The 20,711-nt window shown below is 42.7% G+C and overlaps 1 protein-coding gene across 6 annotated transcripts in view; it reads left to right on the top strand.

Moving 5' to 3' along the window:
- MYO1B (myosin IB) overlaps positions 1-20,711 on the top strand; it is a 183,936-nt gene that overhangs the window by 47,184 nt on the left and 116,041 nt on the right. For all 6 annotated transcript variants that reach the window (XM_019554102.1, XM_019554106.1, XM_019554104.1 and 3 more), the window contains one exon: positions 10,256-10,371. In XM_019554102.1, the coding sequence (XP_019409647.1) occupies positions 10,256-10,371 (116 nt within the window). The remainder of the gene's footprint in view (positions 1-10,255; positions 10,372-20,711) is intronic.

Below are 20,711 nucleotides of genomic sequence, written 5' to 3'. Positions count from 1 at the left end.
CCCGGTGCTCTTTCCTGCCAAGGCAGGGGGTCGGACTAGATGATCTACCTAGGTCCCTTCCGACTCTAGCTACTATGAAACTATGAAACTATTAAGTAACAGATAAATCAATGATTTGCCATTAACTCTGTATGTAAATGAAAATCGTTGCTTAAAGGAATGGAGGAGAGCTATAAACTAAAAGTAAAGAGAAGAAAGTATCAGAAGAACCTTCAAAATGATTTGGGTAAGCCTTATTTGAACCCCATAGATGGTGAAATGAAGGTATAAGGGAAGCTAAGTCCTTGTCCAAGCTTACTGTGTCAGAGCCAAGACTGAAATCCAGATATTCTGGCTGCATTCTGTGTTTTAATCATGAAGCCAGTCCTTTGGTCCCTTGTGATTTTTTTTTAAACACAGGCAAGCACAGAAAAGGAAAGATATCTTTAATCCCTGGGGTGCTGCGGTACTTTCTCCCATTACCCCAGGAGCTCTGTTTTCATCACTGGAATGTTACTTCACTCATTATACTCAAGGAATTAAGCCATTTATTTTGTTTGTTTATAGTACAGTTCTGGTGGGACAGAAGATGCTATGTGGGAAAATTATTTTTTGGATCTGTTTGGATGAGTTGTGTGGATTCTGATAGACTATTACTGGCGAGTAACTATTAGGTGTGCTGCTTGCAGTACTGGTGTTAATTTTAAGAGAGGGGGATGGGCAAAAAGAAAGTTTAGCTGTTCTAAGCCTTTGGAATCCAAAGCAATGTTTTTTTGGTATAGTTGCCATTTAAAATGGGTGTGATGTATATGTCCTTGTCTGTATATAGACATTTGCCCTTTTGAAATATTGGTTATTTTAAGACATGGTCTAGTTTTTACATATTTGACAATGAACTGCTAAGCTGTGTTCCCAAAATACAGGATCTAAACGATACTTAACTATGCAGGTTAGGTTCTAAATAAATGTTTGTTAAATGTGTATTTTCCCAATTTAAAACTTAAAGGTTTATTTCTGTCACTGGTCTCTTTATACCTTGGCATCCCAAGGTACCTCGAGGAATTCAGTAAACTACATTGTATCATGGTATTTGAATACCTAAAAAGGGTATTTTCTTGAGAACCCTTGTAGATTTACAGCTATGTATCAAAACCCCTATAATCCACTGTTCCCCCTGCTGCCTTTCAGCTTTGTTTTTTGCAGCATATTTTCTTGGTACTGACAGCCATCTCCAATTCCTCAGGCTGAGGGAACGTGATAATTTTATTCATGTCCTGCCAAGGAGGAATCTTAAATGGGGAGTCCTTATGCATATAAAAATTACTGAGTGTTACTTTTCATAAGTATCTTTAGATGTGCTGGTTGGCGAGTTCCCAAAAGTGTGTGCAGCAAGGACTAATTGGTAAAGCAGGTGCCTGAAACGTGGTCTCCTTTCTCTTGCCTACAACACAGACAATGTTTTCAGAAAACATCTTTTTTTCCTGTAAAATATTAGAATTTTGAAGAAAACTTGCACTCTAAATTAGAACAAAAGGTCAAAAATATAATCTTCACCTTTTCCCCCCTACACTCACCACTTAAGGAGGGTAGAAAGACTGGAAAAAAATCTGTTTCAGATTTACTACAGGGAAACAGGTTGGGGCATGCTCCTTGGGCTTCGTGGCTCCTGAGGCAGGTCACCATCAAGTCTGGGACCCTGGGTCACAGAGTCACCCTGGCAGGCGCACTGCTGCAGAGCCTGCAAGTGCTGCATTTGTGGCAGCTGGTTTAAGAATCTGCTGAGGAGCATGGCATGTTAAGCAACGTGCCCAGGAGCCTGAGCTACCAAGAGGTGCAGCAGTCTGACAGCTGAGGTTTTCTGCTGGCCCCCCAGTGGGCTGTAAAAGATTCTGCAATGTGATTTGGCAGGAAACCAGTTGGGTTTATCAGAACTCTTGATGAATCATAGAAAAGTAGGGCTGGAAGGAGCCTCTAGAGATCACTTAGTCCAACCCCTTGCCTGAGGCAGGATCACCCCTATCCAAACCATATCAAGAAAAGCCTTGTCTAACCTATTACTAAAACTACACACACAACTCTATCACACAATCCCAAAGCAGAGAACCCCGACATGCCACAGGTAAAGCAGGGGACAATGGTGGCCGATATCCTTCTGCTGCTGACTGTTAAAGTGTGCTCAGGAGATCCAAGGAAGAGGGCCTCACTGCCTGCTACTGAGGAAGAAATAACCACTGCAGTCCGTACCAATCTGACTGGGGTAAAATTCTTCCCTGACCACAAGTGTGGTGTTTGGCCCAAGCCGGAGGAGAGGGTCAAGACCCTCTAGGCAAGAAACTCGGGGTTTTAATCCCAGTAGGAGTACTGGCACACCCCAGTTAAAATCGCCAGCTTTGGCTGCAGCCAGTTCCAGTGGCTCCTGAGGTAGGCTTAAAAAAATCCTAACACATGTGGCAGCAGTAGAAGAGGAAAAAAAAATCCTTTCTGGCCCCATGTGGCAGCCAGCAAGCCCAGAAGCATGGAAAATACCCATAGTATAGCATAGTCACAGCTACTCCTGTATCTTCCCCCATCAGTGCTTTTATCCAGCCTCTTTTGAATACCTCGCATGATGGAGATTCCACAGCTTCCCTAGGCAGTCTGCTCCACAGCAGCACTATTCTAACAGTGAAGCCTTTTCCTGAGCTGTAAACTAAACTTACTTTGCAATATTGGTCCATGTACTGCTCTCTGCAGCTACAGAGAAAAAGCATTCTCCTTCATCTCTAGGGCAGCCCTTCAGATATTTAAAGACTGCTGTCAAGTCCCCTCTTAAATGCCTTTTCCATAAGCCGAACGTGCCTGTTTCCGTCAACCTGTCCTCTTATAGCTTGTCTTCCAAACCCCTTATTTTTGTTGCCTGCTTCCAGAATTTCTTTAACTTCTCCATTTCCTTTTGAAAAGGTGGAGCCCAAAACTGTACACTATACTCTAGATGATGGCTAACCAGTGCCAAGTAAATTGGTACTGTCGCTTCTTTGTGTTTTACACCTGGTGCGTCTCTTGATGCAGCCCAAAACTGCAATCACCTTTAGTTTGGCTGCATCACCAGCCAGTTGTTACCCATTTTGTACTTGTGGTTTTGATTATTCCTCCTGAGGTGTAGCACTTCGCATTTGTTAGCATTAAACTTCATCCTGTTATTTCCAGCCCAACTTCCAATCTGTCAGGATCCTTCTGAATGGTGATCCTGTCCTCCAGTGTGTTCACAGTCCTTCCCAATTTTTTGTCTGCAGTTTCCTCAAGAAGCTTTTCCAACATCTGGATAATGAGGCCAGGAGAGATCCTTGTGAGACTCTGCCTGAAATATAAATCCATGTCAGAATGGCAGGGTATTACCCTTTGCTTGTGGCTGTTGAGCTAGTTGTATATCCATCTTATAGTAGTATTGTCTGGCCCACATTTCTTCAGTCTGTGTATTAGAAGGTCGTGTAAGACCTTGTCAGAAGCTTTGCTGAAGTCCAGATGCACTATATCCACAGCATTCCCTTAGTTTATCCAAGCAGTTACTTGTGATCAGCCTTTCTTCCTCCAGAAGCTTGCAAGTGGACTTAGGACATGCTTCAGTAACTTTCCTGGTTTTGAGGTCTGTAGTACCCCAGGTCCTTTTGCCGTTTTTGAAAAGACAGGCATTATGTTGGCCCTCTTCCAGTCCTTACCCATGGCTTATGACTTTGTAAGTATTATTGCCAAGAGTGCTGAGATCTCCTCTGCCAGTTCTGTCATTACCCTGGAATAAAGTTTATCAGGCCCTGCTGACTTGAACTTATTCAGAACCATCAAATGCTCTCTGTTTCTTTTGTTCTCCTTCCTCAGTTTGTCTCCTTCCTTATCCAAATAATCCCTGGTAGCTATCTAGCTGCAGCCTGATTTTGTGAAGACCAAGGCTAAGTAGTTGTTGAGCAGCTCTTTCCTCTTCGCATCTTCTGTTAAGATTTCCATTTGGCTACTTAACAGTTGACCCAGCTTCCTTGTTCTTTCTTTTCTGGCCAACGTACCTATAAAATCCCTTTTTGTCCTTAACCTCCCTAGCAAGGTGCAGCTCATTCTTTATTTTTGCTCTCCTGATTTTGTTCCTGCAAGTTTGTTTGTTTTTTTTAATTTCCTGGTATGCTTCCTTGGTGACCTGTCTGTTCTTCCATTGGCTGCCTGTATACTTTCCTTTTACATTTTGGGCACTCTAGTAGCTCTTTATGCAGCCACATTGATCTCTTGCGAGTCTTCTTGTACTTTCATTGTCAGAACAGCTTCTTTTTGGCTTCTAAGACTGTGCCCTTTAGAAGCTTCCAGGCCTCTTGGGCCCTTTTATCCTTCAGTCTGTCCTCCCATGGCATCATGGCAGCTATCTCCTTAAGTCGGTTGAAATGCACCTTTTCAAAATCCAGCATCTTAGTTCTGCTGAGTTCATGATTTCTCAGTGTCAGGATCATAAATCCTATCATATCATGATCACTTCCTCCCACCAGTTCTTCCCTATTGGTCATTACTAGTTCCAAGAGTAATGATCCCCTATTCTCAATTTTCTGAAACAGAAAGTTGTCTTCCACACAAGGTAGAAACTTGCTCAACATTTTGCGTTTGGTTGTAGAATTCTTCTAGCAGATGTCCGGAAAATTGAAGTTTCTCATTGGTACCATCTTGTAACTTCTGGATAATTTTGTCATCTCCTTGAAGAGTGCCTCATCCACCTACCTCTTCCTCCTGACTTGGTGGCCAGTAACAAATTGCCACTATGATATCTGTTCTGTATCTTTCACCTTTTATCTTCACCCAGATACATTCTCATCTGTTACCTTCTTCCTCCTTAACTAGGGAACAAGTGTATGTGTTTTTGGCATGGCAATGCCACCATCTTTTATTCCAACCCTGTTCTTCTGAAGCAGTGCAGCCCTCAATGTTGATATTCCAGTCATAAGAGCTGTCCCACTAAGTCTGTGTGATACCAGTCAGACCATGGTTCCTTTCACAGACTGACTTCATCTCACCGTGGGACAAATTTTGTGTCCTGACCTGATCATTTTTCTTTTGCATCACTTGTTGCCATCCTCTGGCCCTTTGGCCCTTTTCTACAGTTGATCTTGTTCTGGTCCTTTCCCCTCTGGATTTTTGGCCTGTTGCTGGGGGTTTTATTCGCCATTCCCTTTGGAACCTAGTTTAAAGCCTTCCTTACTAGGTTTGCTAGACAATGTCCAAAGATGCTTTTTCCCATTCTGGTCAGGTGAATCCTGTCCCTTGATACCAGTCATCTTCTTCAGAACATTGCACCTGCTGTCAAAGAATCCAAAGCCTTCATGTTAACTCCACCAACTCAGCCACGCAGTTACTTCCATGATGAAATGGTCTCAGCTTAGGCCCTTACCTTCCTCATGGAGGATTGGTGAAAGAGCTCTTGTGCTTCAGCCTCCTTTACCCTCCTGCCAAGAGCCTTGTGGTCTCCATTGATTTGCTCAGTGTCTTTCCTAGCAGTATCATTAGTGCCTACGTGGACCAGCAGGAAAGGGTGGTAGTCTGTGGGATGGATGAGATATGACAGTCTTTCTGTGATATCCTGAATACAGGCTTCAGGCAGACAGCCTACCTGCTGGGACTCCAAATCTGGATGACAACATGTTTCCTGGAAAACTGGCCTTTTCTGAGGCAAAAAAAGTTTTGTTGGAAATTTGTTGACCACCTCAAAATATGCAATGAAGGAGCTATTTAGTGCAGTTAGTGAAGTGTTGCATTTTAGCACAGTAGTTATTATGAATTGTCATCAATGGCTTCTACTATTTTCATTCTGTGGGCAGTAAACATTGCAAAAATAAACTACAGTAGTGTCTAGAAGCTAGAAAGTGGAACTTCCTGTTTGTCAAAGCTGTGCACTTTATGCAACTACATTATAAATGAAATAGACACTTTAGCCACTCTTATGGGTTTACAGCGTAGCTGTTACAGATGTATGCTGTGTTAAACTTGGTGTTCCTGCTTACGAGTGACTGTTTTACACCACACTGGTTTGGAAATGAAGGCTAAGATAAGTGCAGAGGAAGAGTGGTCTAGTGCAGTAGTGCTCACCCTTTTTGCTTGGCAGGCTGGATGGGTGGTGCCCAGTCCATCCATGGCCAGATTTGGCTGGTGGTCCCAATCCAGTGTCCAGGATGGTTGTAGCAGGGCCCCTCCCAGCTGCACAGAGAGAAGTGGAGGGCAGCCCAGTCCCAGTCCAGCCATGTGGGGGAAGGAAGCTTTATTTGGCCACAACCCAGGCCTGCAGGGCAGGAGGGGGCATGACCTGGCCCCAACCCAGGTACTGGGGGAAGAAGGGTAGCCTGGCTCTGAGCCAGCCATGCAGGGGGAGGTGGTGTGGACCAGCTGCGATGGGAGAAGGAGGTGTGGCCTGGCCCCAACCTGGCCATATAGAGGGAACGGGGGCATGGCTTGGATCTGATCTGACCATGGTGGGGGCAGGGAAGGGGCATGGCCTGGCTCTGACCTACTGCATGGGGCTTGGGAATTTGGAAGCCTGGGATGGGTGGCAGTATTTATTGCCACTGCTCCTTGTTGCCAAATTTCCCAACCCATGGGAGGCCTCACAGGCTGGATGCCATGGCTCCATGAGCTCCATGATGCCATGGCTTCATGAGCCACATCTGGCCTGAAGCCCGGAGGCTGAGCATCCTGATCTACTGACTATGGTGCTGGTTATTTGGGAGTGCTGGATGCAATATTCTGTTACCTCTCAGACCAGGACAAGTCACATAGCCTCTCTGTGCCTCTCTTTCCATCTTTCTAATGGGGATAATAGCAGTTTTTTTACCAGGGGTATTGTGAGGTTCAGTCCATTGATGCTAAACATTACGGTGGAAGGGAGTTTGTTCAATACATTATGTTACTTACATGAAGTGCTGATCTTGGCTGCCTTTATTTTTTCTGAGCCAGGATAATTATCAGCTTGCAGATTTTAGGGTCTTTACCTTTTCAGTTTGAACATCCAAAGTCCAAAATCCTTTGTCTATTTTTTTTTCTCTTGTACTGGCTAGCAAGGGAGACTTATATAATCAGAGCCTGTGTATTCTGTGATTCTTCAGCTGTTAAAGCTGTTGTGGAATTTACCACTTAATTCTCCATCATATAATTTTATTTAAATTATTTGTAGCCCTCATGCTTGTGAAATGGAGAGGTGTCATGGAATCTGAAGTAGTGTACTCCCGAGTTTGCCAACAACCTGGGTTAATGATTTGTGAAATTTCTAGCTTGCTTTGTTCCAGTGTCAAAATCTGGGGATTTTGTAGTAGAGTTTGGTAGAGTGCCCGAGTGAGAGCTTTGATAAAGGTAGGAAAATTGGAAGACCATGTAGGGGCTATTTTTAACTATGTTTCAATAAATAGTATTTGTGCTGTGCAGTGCCCTTAGACAATTTGCTCCTGGAGCTTCTGTTGCAAGAAGATACAGTATGCTCCTATATCAATTTGATACATTATCAGGATACGGCTTATTACATGAGCTGAAGATGAGAACTGCCTTAAAGCTGGTATTTCTACACTGAGTATTCAAAAGGTCATGGAAATGACATTCTCTTCCCACAAAATTAGGAATGTGTCTGGGGAGGGGAAGGTGTTGGTGGGTAGTGGAAGAGGCAGAGCTTCAGCATCCCCATTCTTTGACTTCACTTATAAAGGTAATAGTGGGTATGTTTCACTTGCAGCTGAGGAAATAAGTTATACCCATTTGCTCTCAATCTATGCATGTCAAACTGGAAATGAAGTGGTATGGATGCCCTAAGAAGTAGCACTCAAGATCTGACTTCAATGTGTTTTCAAGAGAAGATGGCAGCTATGCTGCTAGATTGCAGTAAGCAGAGTTGCTGAAAATCTTGCATTTCTAATATAGGTTCTGAACGTTTTTAAAAAAGGGTTAGTAATTCAGATGTATGCAAGAAAAGGCCTGCTTTAGTAGGAGCTTTTTATTAGACCCTTGTCCTGCAAGTGTAATTCTGAACTTCTGTTAGTGATGTTATTCCATGCTGTGTTAAGAGCTTTGTAGGAGACAGAAAAAACTGAGAAAGGACTAGGTTGTTAGCTTTGAGAATCTGGATGATTGCTGCAGCATTTAAAATTTGAAAAACAAATGGCAAGTGCCAAGCCTGAAGTAAAAACTGGCTTGAACCTTGACTATTCAGATCTTTCTGGCAGGCTTATAGAGTCTAGGAGCCTTCAAGTTTCTTTCCTATGTAGTTTTAGATTTTCTATGGGAGAAAGCTAGGCTGTTTTACAAATACAGGCTGTAGTCCTATGACATTCCTATTAGAGTGTTGCTAAAGCACCTCAGGGTTGAAAATAAGTTCTCTATAGCAGGAAGCTTAAGGCTTTCAGGTAGGATCCAGCCTGTGGAGCTATGTGGTCTAGACTGTAGGTTGCTGGACTGCACAAGCTGGCCCTGGACCCTCATGCTGCAGGCGACACCCAGGCTGGATCTGCCGTTGCAAAGTCTGCGTGCAACATGGGGCAGCATGGAACATGTGCTGCATGTGGCGCCTGTGCCAGACTGGCTCTACATTCTGATGCCAGGGCTGGTCTGTATCGGGCTGTGCCAAAGCTGGTGCTGTGGTGTGGCATGCAGACTGGCACAATGACCCTCATCCAGGGGTGGATCCAGAGATGTGTACTGGGCACTTGCTCTCCCCTTTTATTCTTGCACAACCAAAGTTTAAAACCAAATCCAAAGTTTAAAACCAGCTCCCTGGCAGTGGCAGCAGCATTTCTAGTCGGGCAATGCTGAGGAAGTCACTCATGGCTCATTAGGAGGGATCAGGTAAATTCTAAACTTCATTCCACAGGTCTTAACCACCCTCTTTTCTTGTTAATGGTTTTGTATCCATCAGTCGAGCTAGACTTTGTTCTGCAATTCTGCTGCCTGTTAGCTGGTAATGAAACACAGTCCTATAAAACATTTTTAATTCATTCCAGTAAAGTTACAGTTGTTATTTCTTCAATCTTAAACTGAATAATACAGCCCTAGGCCCCTGGCATACTAGTAAAGCTTCTAGTTTCTTTTTAACTGGACAAAAATGTATTGTTTTATATGTGGTGATGCACCTTACCATCTGCATTCCCCTTTTCAAAATCCTAGATCTGCTCATGCCCTCATGGTTGGGGCTAGATGAGTTTGCTACCCCTGTTTTAGGGCATTTCAATACTGGAGAGGTTAAGGATTGACTCAGTATTGGATCCTGGAGACTTTCTGATTGGTGGTTTTTGGATTCCCACCATCCTTCCCCACAGCTGAATTAGTGTCCCTCATGCAGTTGTTTTTAGTTCAGTGATACGTTAAACAACTTTGATATATGAAATATTAATATAAGGAACCAGTCTGAAACAGTGGCAACCTTTTGATATAGTATAATCTGTTACAAGGATATGGCCAAGTGACTGAAAAAAGGCTGTGCGCTTACCTGGATTACTAGAGCACCATATAAATAATACTTATGACCTACAGGAGCAGCCCGGGTTAAGGTCACACTCCTTAAAGCTCACCTTCTCAGACCTGTAATAGCAGCCCTGAATTTAACAGAACGTAATTGATTCAAGGCTGCTTTAAAACAAACTGCTTTCAAGAAGCTTTGAAATTGATGACTCCTAATATGTTTCACCGATTATACAATTAAAGGGAGTACAATAACATTACAAAGTACACAGTTGGACTGATTTTTTTTTTTGTACTTAGGTGGTTTAGGCGCAACCACAATTTATAACAATGTCATAGGAAATAACTTGGGACTGGTGCTGTGTTAAGCAAATTATACATATATCCCATATGCAGGTAAGTGGAATGTACCATATTTGCTTCCTAAATAGGGATTTTGCAGCTTCAGTTTTAACAAGCAGTAGGTCCTTAGGTTGAACCCAACAAAGTATTAACAAACAGTGAATAACCTTATTTTGTATATCTTATTACAAACCGCTCATCATTTTGTCTTTTAAAATTTATATTCACCTGTATATACAATGGAGAAGCTTGTAACCAATGAATGTAATGAAAGTTAGGCAAAAGAGAGATTTTAAAAGGCATTTTTAGTATATAAAGGTGTGTTTTGTAGTTATCCATTGTTACATAATGATATTTGAAGCAAATACTGAATCTTTACCTGAACTGAAGAATTAAATATAATAAAAATTGTCTGTGTGTTTTTTAAAGACCATTCATAACAATGCTTGTAGTGAGAATTAAAATTCTGTGTTTTTTCTGTCTTGTTTTTCTTCTCCAGACATACATTGGCAGTGTGGTTATTTCATTAAACCCATACAGATCACTACCTATTTATTCACCTGAGAAGGTTGAAGAATACAGGAACAGGAACTTTTATGAACTCAGTCCTCATATGTAAGTATGGTGCAAAGCATTATGTTTCCATTCTGTTTTAAAATAGATGGGACCAGCTGCCTTTCTCTTAAAGAGTGCCTTGAGCCTAAAAAAGTTGAGACCCATTGGTCTTACTGTCCTGCAAAGGTCCTAATGTTCAAACCATTCCCAGGAATTAATTCATAGTTTTGATATATAATTGAGGCACTTCATCTCTCTCAGTACAATATAATTTTATAAATTCTTGATAGTATTCCTCATTTTGATTATAGGAAATCTCACTCAGAGAGCTGGGATCTTTCAGAATAGAAGTAACTTTGTGCAACTGTTCCACTGAATAATTTCAGTAAGATGACTAGGGCTATACATGTTACTTTGGACTTTTTGAAAAGTCTGTATTATGGAAAATCATATTTTTATGACAAGGAAGATATGATGAGGGAGAAGAAATATCCAGAACATAGAGAGAGATGTAAAACTGGCCTCTTTGATGTTAAAATCAGCCAGGATATATGTGTATTTATATGTGCAAATTATAATGTAAAAGTTAAGTCTTATTTACAGGCTTTTTTTGGCTTAAATGCCCCTTTTAGTGCTTCTTTGTGAGACTGGCAGTTGAGTCAAGGCAAGATAGATTTGCACATTGTCTGTACTATGTATCATTACGATGTTGAAACCTGGTAATGAAGAACTGACAATTCTGACCAATCCATTTGAGTCAGGGCTAACAGGATGCAGCACAACACTGGTTAAACATGGTTAAACCCTGCTGTCTGCTGGTATGTGCTAGGACAAGAATTTAATCACAGTTCACTGATGTGATGCAAAGAGAAACTGTTTGGCCTATGCTGAATGCTAAAGTTGTGGTATATATAATGTTACTACATTTCAAATTGTCTGACGTAGATTAGACCCAGCTCAACCTTCCTTTTTATCCTGAGTAATTGTGGGGTAGATCAGGTTTCAGCCTCTTGAGACATCTTTTACTAAAGTTGGCCAGTTTGCAGTTTTAAATACAGGGGAACTGCTGGGTGCTCTTTAAAAACCTGGCCACTTTACAAACCCTAAATATGGTCACCAGTGTAATTTTAGGCATCTTCTTCTCAAAATCCTTGTTTTTCATTTTTTTTTTTCAGTGTGCACGTGTATTTTTAATTATCAGCATGTGGCAATATTCTGTAGATTATTTTGTACCGATGAGAGCTATTTTTACAGTAATTATAGGTTGATATGGAAGGGTTCACTGAAATGCCAAATAATTGAATAATCAAATGAATAGGCTGTCGGCGGTCTGTAACCTCCTTGGAACCAAACTGTTCAGCATAATTTCATGCCAGCAGAGCTTCTAACACTGCTATACCTTTGGCCAATTTTAAAAATCTGCTGACCTCTCGTGGAGCTTTTTGAACCTAAATACATAAGGAGCATCATTTCCTGTTTTCTGCAAAATTTGCCCTATGTCACTTGTTTCAAGATGAAGAATATAACAGACCTTGTGCAGACAAGGTTCTTTTGGGTAAATCTGATATCTTTTATTAGACGAGCTCAAATAGTTGGAAAAATTCTTATTAGCGAGCTTTGGGGTTTAACTGCCCTTTATCAGGCTGAGGAAGCATCGCCCAAAAAACCTTGTCTGCCTATGTTCTTAGACCAACATGGCTACAACCTACAGACCTTGTGGGCAATTTTTACACACGGAAGCGCTGCAGCACCAGGCAAAGTGGTGAAATGCGTTTCAACACTGAGGAAATGGCGGCAGCATGCTTTTGAACTAAAACACATCGGAGGTGCTTTCATTCAAAATGTGCACCGCCGCCATTTTCTGTATGCTGATGTGCATTTTGCCACTTATCCAACTGCATGTGGTATAGCATGTTGCGCATCAATTGAGATTAATCAAATCTGCTCTGAAGCAGATATCCGTCGTGTTGCGGGACAGAAAAGTACATGTATAAATGGCTGTCGTTTTAGAGTTACTGTTCTTGAGAGTGTCTTATGGGGAAAAAACGAAAACCTAAAAAACAAAACCCTACTGTTTTTGAAGTGACATGGTCTCTTCACAAATTATTCAGAAATTCTACCCTGTCCAGGAAAATAAGTTTAAGGATGATAGGGGTGGATATAAATGGCTTAGAATAAGAAAAAAATAATGAAAGGGAAGGGAAAGATAATGAACCTTGAAACACTGAGAAGAAAATGTTGGTAAATTTCATTCACTGGACAAAGATAAATGAATGGTCAAGCTGCTGACTCAGGGCAATAATTTCTGGAATTTAAACACTCGAAATCCACTTAATAGCAGTAGACTGAAGTGAAATAGCACTGAACATTTCCTAATGCCAGAGAATCTTGATTGTGTAATGGTAATATGATTTTCATTGCAAGTTTTGACATGGTGCCAACCATTGACAAGTAAAAGCATAATTTGTCTTGAACAGATGATGTCTGTCCAAATATGAGCCTTATTCTCTGCCTCCCTTATGGAAAAATATCCATCTTTTAAATAATATTACATAGAATAAAAATAATTTACATGCTTTATGTGAGATTTGCTTCAAATTTTTTTGTTGTTGTTACAGATCAGATTTGTTTCTTTTCAGAATAGGGTAACAACAAGCATCTGGCTAAGCGGTAGATAAATTTATGCAGTTGTTGCTATTTTGTAATGGAAACCTGCTTATCATGAGAATTTAATATATGCTTCCTTAAAAGTACTTTGTAGTAAAATTAGAAGTTTGTAAGTTTTGTCATAGCTTGCTAACTTGGTAGACTTATGACCAGCTTTGGAACTGTAGACACAAAAATGTTGAAGTGTAAACTAACTTTGCATCTGCTTAATATCTTTCACTATTATAATAAAGCCATTCTGTCTTAAACAGCCTTTCGTCCCAATAATTCATTGTCATTTAAATATAGGCTAGGGCTCTGTGACAACTAAGATTAGTGCTGTTGTTTGCTTTTTATGGAATCAGTACTTAAATATATACAGAGGAACTGAAAATGGAAATTAGATCAGCTTTTAGGATGCTGTGCTGCTTTTGACATGGGCAGGACTACATCAGGCACAACATAGAACAAATAAGTAGACATTTGATGAGTATTCAGAAACTACATTCATCCAGGTTTATCTTAAACCAGTTTCAGCCATTTCCAAACTGGTTTATGTGCACTGAACTTTTGTTCTGTTACAGGCTTAAACCAGTTTAAGTTTAACTTCTGTCTCTAGCCAAGCAAAACAAGATATACTTGACTTTTGCCTTAAGGAGTGTAATTGAACAGAGTTTTAAAGTGGCAGTTTTTAAAGGAAAGTTTAAGCAGGACGAGGGAGCTATATATGGGATTTGACCTACACTATTCTGCAAATACTTCTTAGTCTTCAATTTTTAAATTTGGTTTCAATAGATAGTATTTCTGCTGTGGGTACAAGTTGGTTAGTCCACTCCTACATAAGCCTTTCTCACCAGTAAGTCACAAAGGCTCACTATACAGTGCCCTTACACAATGTGCTCCTGGAGCTTCTATTGCAAGAGGATATGTATGCTCCTATAACAATTCTGTTCATTATCAGGATGAGCAAAATGCCATTACATGAACTGAAGATAAGAACTGCTTAAAGCTGGTATTTTCCATGAGCTTTTTGAATACTCAGTGTAGAATGATATTCTCTTCCCACAGAATTAGGAACATGTCTAGGGAGGGGGAGGTGTTGGTGGGTAGTGGAAGAGGCAGAGCTTCAACGTTCCCATTCTTTGACTTCACGTATAAAGGTAATAGTGGGTATATTTAATCTGCACCCGATGAAATAAGTTATACCCATTTGTTTTCTCTCTATGCATGTCAACTTGGACATGGATGCCCTAAGAAGTAGCCCTGATACCACAGTCAGGATCTGGCTTTAGTGTGTTTTCAAGAGGAGATGGCAGGTGTGCTGCTAGGTTGCAGTAAGAAGTGTTGCTGAAAATCTTGCATTTCTAATATAGGTTCTGAATATTTAAAAAAAAGGGTTAGCAATTCAGATGTATGCAAGAAAATGCCTGCGTTCAGTAGAAGCTTTTTATTAGACTTGTTCTGCAAGAGTAATTATTTAATCTTTAGTTAGTTTTGCTTTATTTTTAATCTACTTATCAAGCTTCCAAGCATTTGTAAATAAAGTTGCACATTAAATGATTTCAAGGCGAATTACTTTTTTGTTCTTAAGGTTGTGTAAAGTTAATGATATGCACCAAGGCTTTCAAATGTTTTTTTATATGACATGGGACAAAAGTTCTGAGTCCCCAGCAGTTTGTGTTAATGTAAATAGGATTTATGAGGGTTTGGCAATTCTGAAAATCGGCCTGCAGGCTGGAAAATGCCACAGAGATCTCTCAAGCTTGGAGGAGGAAAAAAACAACTAATCTTCCTCATTTTATAACCCTTCCCCCACTTTAACATTTGTTAGGATGATTTGTTATTTGTATAGATAGCCAAAATGACATCAGCAGTTGATAAAGTTGTGATATTTTCTGTTTTTTTCCCTTTCAAGCTGTGGGTCTTGTGAGCCAGTGTAAACTGTGAATATAAAAGTTGTATATTACTACTCTTTTTTGGCCAGGGAGAGGGCATTGTAGAATTGCATGTATGGAGAAACACCAAGGTTACAGTAACTCTTTTGCCCTCTTTGATTCAAAGCAAATATTTTGGTCTCAAGGGCATGATAAGGTCCCATGATAAGGCGACTACTGCTTTATACTAATGTTCTCCCTATAGACATTGTGAAGTTTAGTGTTTTTAGGACAGAATGTAATTAATCTTGTCCTGTAGACGTGCAGGTGGTGTGTACATGGTGAATAGTGTTCTCTAGCTGTGCTTTGCAGTGGCGACTGCATCTTCTTTTCAGTTTCTCTTTTGACTTTGTCTGTTTTCCTGTGTCTTTTTTTCCTTTCCACTGGTGTGTTTTGCTTTGTATTTTCCATTTGTTCATTGCCTTTTTGCTCCTCCTCCTTTTACCTGGCTCCCTAGGAGACCTGCTCTCTGGGTATGCTTGCATGGCTCAGCAAAGTGCCTTCACAGGAGCACCTCTTGAGCCAGCAGGCTGCCTACAAAGCCTGCAACTCTATACATGTTAGCTATTTTCATGGCTTGCTACTACTTTAATGGCCACTGTGGGAGAGGATAGGGAGGGCAAGGTTTTCTTTTCTTCACATCCCCAGAGCCCTAAAGCACAACTGTCAAGTCTCTCTCATGGGTTTCCCCTTTCACACTATCTAGGCCTCTTTGGACAGGAGATGAGAGCGTGGCCATATAATTGCATGCATTTTTAAATTAATCTCTCTTCTGGAAAAATGTTTAAAGTGATAGCTTTAAAAACCTACCCTTATAAATATTTACTTTACACTTGGTGTCCTATTTTTTTTAATATGGTTTGGCTACATTCAGAAAATACGTCTAGAGTCTAATGTTAGGTTGTTTTTTTTCTTTCATTTTTACTTTATTAGAAACATACCAACTCCATATAGGATTGGGTACATGTTAATTCTAATTGTATAACAAACATATCCTTTTGTTTAATTGGAGCAGTTTGGTTTGTTTAATATGCAGAGCTAAGTCGATAACCAGATCAAGTGTAAACAATGCTGGTATCTATGTAATTCTCATTAAAAGTGTTTAACCTAGAGCTAAGGCTGAGGATTTGTAATGCCAGCATCAGCTAGAAAAACCTGTAACAAATGTTTCAGCTGTCAGAAAAAAGCCCTTAATTGCCTGGCTTTCTAACTGTAAAGGTTAAACCTAAAAGCAACTCAAATGTTGAGGGAGCTGTGTGGATGTGAGAGCACAACTGGTTGGTAGCTGGGAACAGGATTGATGTAGACTGATGTTGCCAAACTTTTGATACCTGGGGCACACTTTCTTCATTAAAATTGGTGGCACACTTCATTTTTATACTCAAAAAAGGGTGGGAGGGTAGGTGGGTATGTGTTTGTGGGGAGGGGATGTGGACACTGCCCTCTCCCCCCCTTCCTGGGTGTAAGAATGAATTGTGCCACCAATTTTAATTCGGAAGAAGTGTGTCTATGTGTGTGTAAAATCTTTTTAAAACCACATAGCACATTCCAGTCCTCTGTCAGAGGAAATCATACCAGTACTGAGATGTTGTGTTAAAAAATGACACCAAATGCATCTATCTTTAAGAAAAGGATTAGTCTGTATACCAGTGGTTCTCAACATCTTTATCCTTAGGTCACTCCTGTATCACTTTTCTGAATTTTGTGGCACCCCAGGTGAATATCACTGAGTTCTAAATTCAGAAAAGATGGAGGGGCGCCATGAGGCTTAAAAAGGTTGAGAATCCTTGATCTAGCTCAGGGGCTTTCAACCTTTTTGGGTCAGTGTACTCCTGGCGGCTGGTTGAGAAGGACGGAGTCCCCCAGCAGCCAACTGATGAGTGGGGGAGGAGGGTCCCCCAGGGGCCCGCTGCCGAGAAACCCCTGGGGTATGTGTGCCCGTGGTCGAAAACCCCTGTTGTAGCTGGTGCCACTTTAAGGTGGTGGGGGCAGGATCTTATCTTGCTGTGCCCTGCTCTTTCCATTGTCTGCCCCCTAAGACCTCTGGTCTGTACTTCTGGGGGCAGGGACTTCCCCTGGCACTGGGGCTGCTCCTGCAGGGTCTAACACACTAGCAATCACCCACATAGCCACACCAACTAGGCCCAGGTGCATGGAAGGAATGAAGGGGATGATTTGGCCTGCCAAGCATTGCCCCATTTATGCATTTCCCACCTGCCTGCTCAGAGCGGAGTGTGCTGCTGGGAGCATGGGGGGTGAGGAGAGTGGAGGGGGCCTGTCTGTGGGTGGGAAAGGATGGGTGAAGGCAGTGTAAATGTTTCATTTCATTTTGTATAACTGCCGCGTGGCATTTTTCACATTTATGTAACTTTATAGTCTTATCTTTTAAGTCAGCCCAAACCAAAATGTTTATTTAGTAATAGCTATAACCGAAATCTTATCGCGCGCGCTTTGCGCACGCGCGTTTTGTATTTTGCCCCGCGCGCGCGTTTTGTATTTTGCCCCGTGCGTGCATTTTGTATTTTGCCCCGCGCGCGCGAGTTTTGTATCAAGCTGCACATGCGTACTTTGTAAGTTTCTTTTCTATCCTGTAAGTTTCACTTTTGCAGAAATACAACCTATATAAAAATCTGCCTAGCAACACCCATGTAAAAGAAACTATCCTATCCCTGCATGCTTAGCTTATGTCGTAGTTAGTGTCATAGAGGCGGTCCAACCAACATCAATAAAGAGGCGAAGAAGCAGGAAACGGCAGAGACGACAACTGGATAAACCTCAGGCTTGTTCACCCTGTTGCTGGTCCTCAGCCTCCCGTCTGGGCATATCCCAGTGAAAACCCGTCAAAGGCCTTGAAAACCCAACAACGAACATCAGCCTCTCAGCGTATCTTAGACTGCATACCCGCTTTTACCATACCTCCGCGCTTATACTTTAGCTGCAACTTCGCTCCAGCCGGTCTCCCCTCTTATTCGTAAGAGGGTAAGGCCAGGTGAGTTGAATAAACCCTTTTACTATAAACTTTGAAAGCATATAGCATTTCGCCTACTTGCGCCAGTAAGGCGAACCTCGAGGGTGGTTGACGAGCCACCTCTTATCCCGCCCCACAAGCCGCGTACTCGCTCTCTCCGTAAAATCCGTGGCTCACCAAGCCATGTCAGAGTCTCTAATCTGGCATTTCGCGACAGGCAGCAGCAGTGATTCCCCAGAGGAATCAACACAGGCATTGCTGGATCCAGGCACAGGGTTCTTGACGGGAGAGGAGAACATTTATCTCCTCACACAGAGAGATCTACTGTGTACTTCTGTCACTCTTGCAGCACACCTTTTGGGAATACAGGGAAGCAGAATTGATTGCTGAACTGGGAGTAAGTAACTGAGTGTGAGATCCTTCAGAGAAAGCCAAAATCGCTTTATTCTTTAAACTTAGAAGATTTGTCAGCCCTAATTATCAAACATGTTTACTGGGATTGGGCTGGAGAAATTAAAAAAATCAAACCCCCATAATGTTATCTTTTTATTAAAATAAAAAAGGAAATCATGGGAATGTTGAGTCTGATCTGTGATATTTGGAGGCTAACAACATGGTAGCTGATATCTGAATTCATACGGATTTCCTGCTGATGCAAGGACACTTGCGTGAAAAGTAGGGCTGCAGTGAGATTTTGTGGGCTAATACCAATGGCTGATTTTTAACGAGCCATATTGGCTGATACCAATCTAATTGCTGATTTGCAGCCGGGCTGCTTGGAGAGCAGTGTCTGGCTTCTAAGTTTGTTGTGGGGAAAAGGGTGAGGGGGGAGGGACGGGGCATGGGGGTGCATATTGAGTCCCCAGCAGTGAGGGAGAGAATGGGGTGGGACAGGGGCAGGTGTTGCACAGCCAGGGCGGGGCACAGGATGGAGCTGTGAGTGGCTTGTCTGGTGGGTGTAGGAGGGGGGTGGCTCCTGCCACTGCAGGCTGGGAGGGCATGGGGGACATGAGCCCCTGGTTCTGTGTGGGGCGAGGGCAGGCTGCCACTGGGCTGGGGCCAGAGCTGTGCCGAGCTCTTTCCAGTGGGGGGCTGTGCTGGGCTGTGCTTGGGGTAGGCAGTGGTGGTGATGGAAGACGGGCGGGGGGGGGATGGGAGCCACCCCAAAATTTGCTGTAGCCCCCGTTTCCAATGTTGCCACTGCCTGTCCCAAATGCAGGCCCAGCAACCCTCCCCCCTGCCCCTGCTGGGAAGAGCCCGGCACCTCCCCTGGCCCTAGCCCACAGTGGGAGCTGCCCCCACCAGTCTCCCTGGATTTACTGCTCTCGGCTTCATCCTGCATCCTGCTCTGGCTATGCAGCCCCAGCCGCAGCCCCACTACTTCCCTCCCTCGCTTCTGGGGCCTTGATCTGCCCCCCGCCCCTTCACCCACAGCAGTTACCAGCCAGACTCTGCTGCTCTCCACACTGCCAGGCTGTGCTCCTGGCTGCCTGTGGGCTGTGCTGCAGCTGTGTGCTTGCACGAGGTATTTATTGGCCACATCAGCGAAAAAAGCTGATTGCCGATGCTGTCAATTTTCCTTATATCAGTGCTGATCTGATTTGACACTGATGTATCGGTGTACCTCTACAGTGTTATGCTTGCTTTTGGAGATATGTACAGTATATATAAAGCCATTGTCTATGGTACAAGTTATCAATGCTACTCTCTTTAGTCAAGTAAAGATTTAAGGTATCTGTTATGCTAGATGGCAGATGATTTACAAAAGATGTATGAGAAGAAGGAAGGCTGTTATTGTGCCCACTGATTTAAAATGGTGGCTTTTCTGAAGATGTTAGTTCTCAGAGTATGGACATCTCGGAATCCTTAGAAGAGGGGTCTCAGAGATCCAGCCCCATGCCATTCATCCAGCTCATGGAGCCAGATATATTTGATATCCCACCTTAGAATAAATCTTTTAATTCCACAGCTAACCCAGATAGAAGGCTGGTGTACTAATGCTTTAGTAAAGGGGTTGGCAATTATTTCAGCTGGAGGGCCACTTAATGAGTTTTGGTAAGCTGTCAAGGGCTGCATGGGTAGCCCCGCCCCACCCCTTCACAGGTGTTCTGCCCCTGGTCACCGTCTTGGGACTTGAAGTCCCTCTAGCCCCTGACCTTTGCCACCAGAAGTCCCTCCCCTTGCCCCCGTAAGTACTCCTTTTGGGAGGGGTGTTTGCCATCTTGGAACCAGAAGAGAAAATAAATTATGTACTAAAAACCAAATATCTACAGTAGCATATTTTAATTTTATTAAAAAAATATATTTTTGTCCTGGTTTTTGTGTGTGTTGTGTGTATATAGAGGTGATTGCATAATAGCTCAAAATGAAATCTTACTCTTGTATATTGTGGTTGGGGGGGAAGGGTAGGGGAGTATGGAGTATTTGGGGGCTGTGTGTTTGTGTGTGTGTGGGGTGTAGGGGAGTGTGTGTATGTGTTTGTGGGGGCTGTAGGGGAGTGTGTGTATGTGTTTGTGGGGCTGTAGGTGGATGGGTATGGGGTTTTTGGTGGGCAGTGGGGGTGTGTGGAGTTTGGGGGTGGGAGGGTGGTTATGGGGTGTTGTGGGGTCATGTATTTGAGGGGATGTATGGGCTGTGGGTGGGTAGAGGGCTTGTGGGGAGTTGTGAGAGTGTGGGGGGAGGTGTAGAGGGGGAAGGTGGCTGTGTGTGTGTGTGTGGGGGCATTGTGCACAGCCCTGCACCCAGTAGCAGCATCAGGAGGAGGCCCCTGGCAGAGCACAGTCCTGGTGAGCTCCGGGACTGCACGTGGCCAGGCTGCCTGCTCCATGGCCTAGAGCTCACATGCTTGACTC

This window comes from Crocodylus porosus, unplaced genomic scaffold (assembly GCF_001723895.1).
Source record: "Crocodylus porosus isolate Cpor-Errol unplaced genomic scaffold, CroPor_comp1, whole genome shotgun sequence".
Classification (NCBI taxonomy): Eukaryota; Metazoa; Chordata; order Crocodylia; family Crocodylidae; genus Crocodylus; species Crocodylus porosus.
This window is presented reverse-complemented; position numbering and strand designations above follow the sequence as displayed.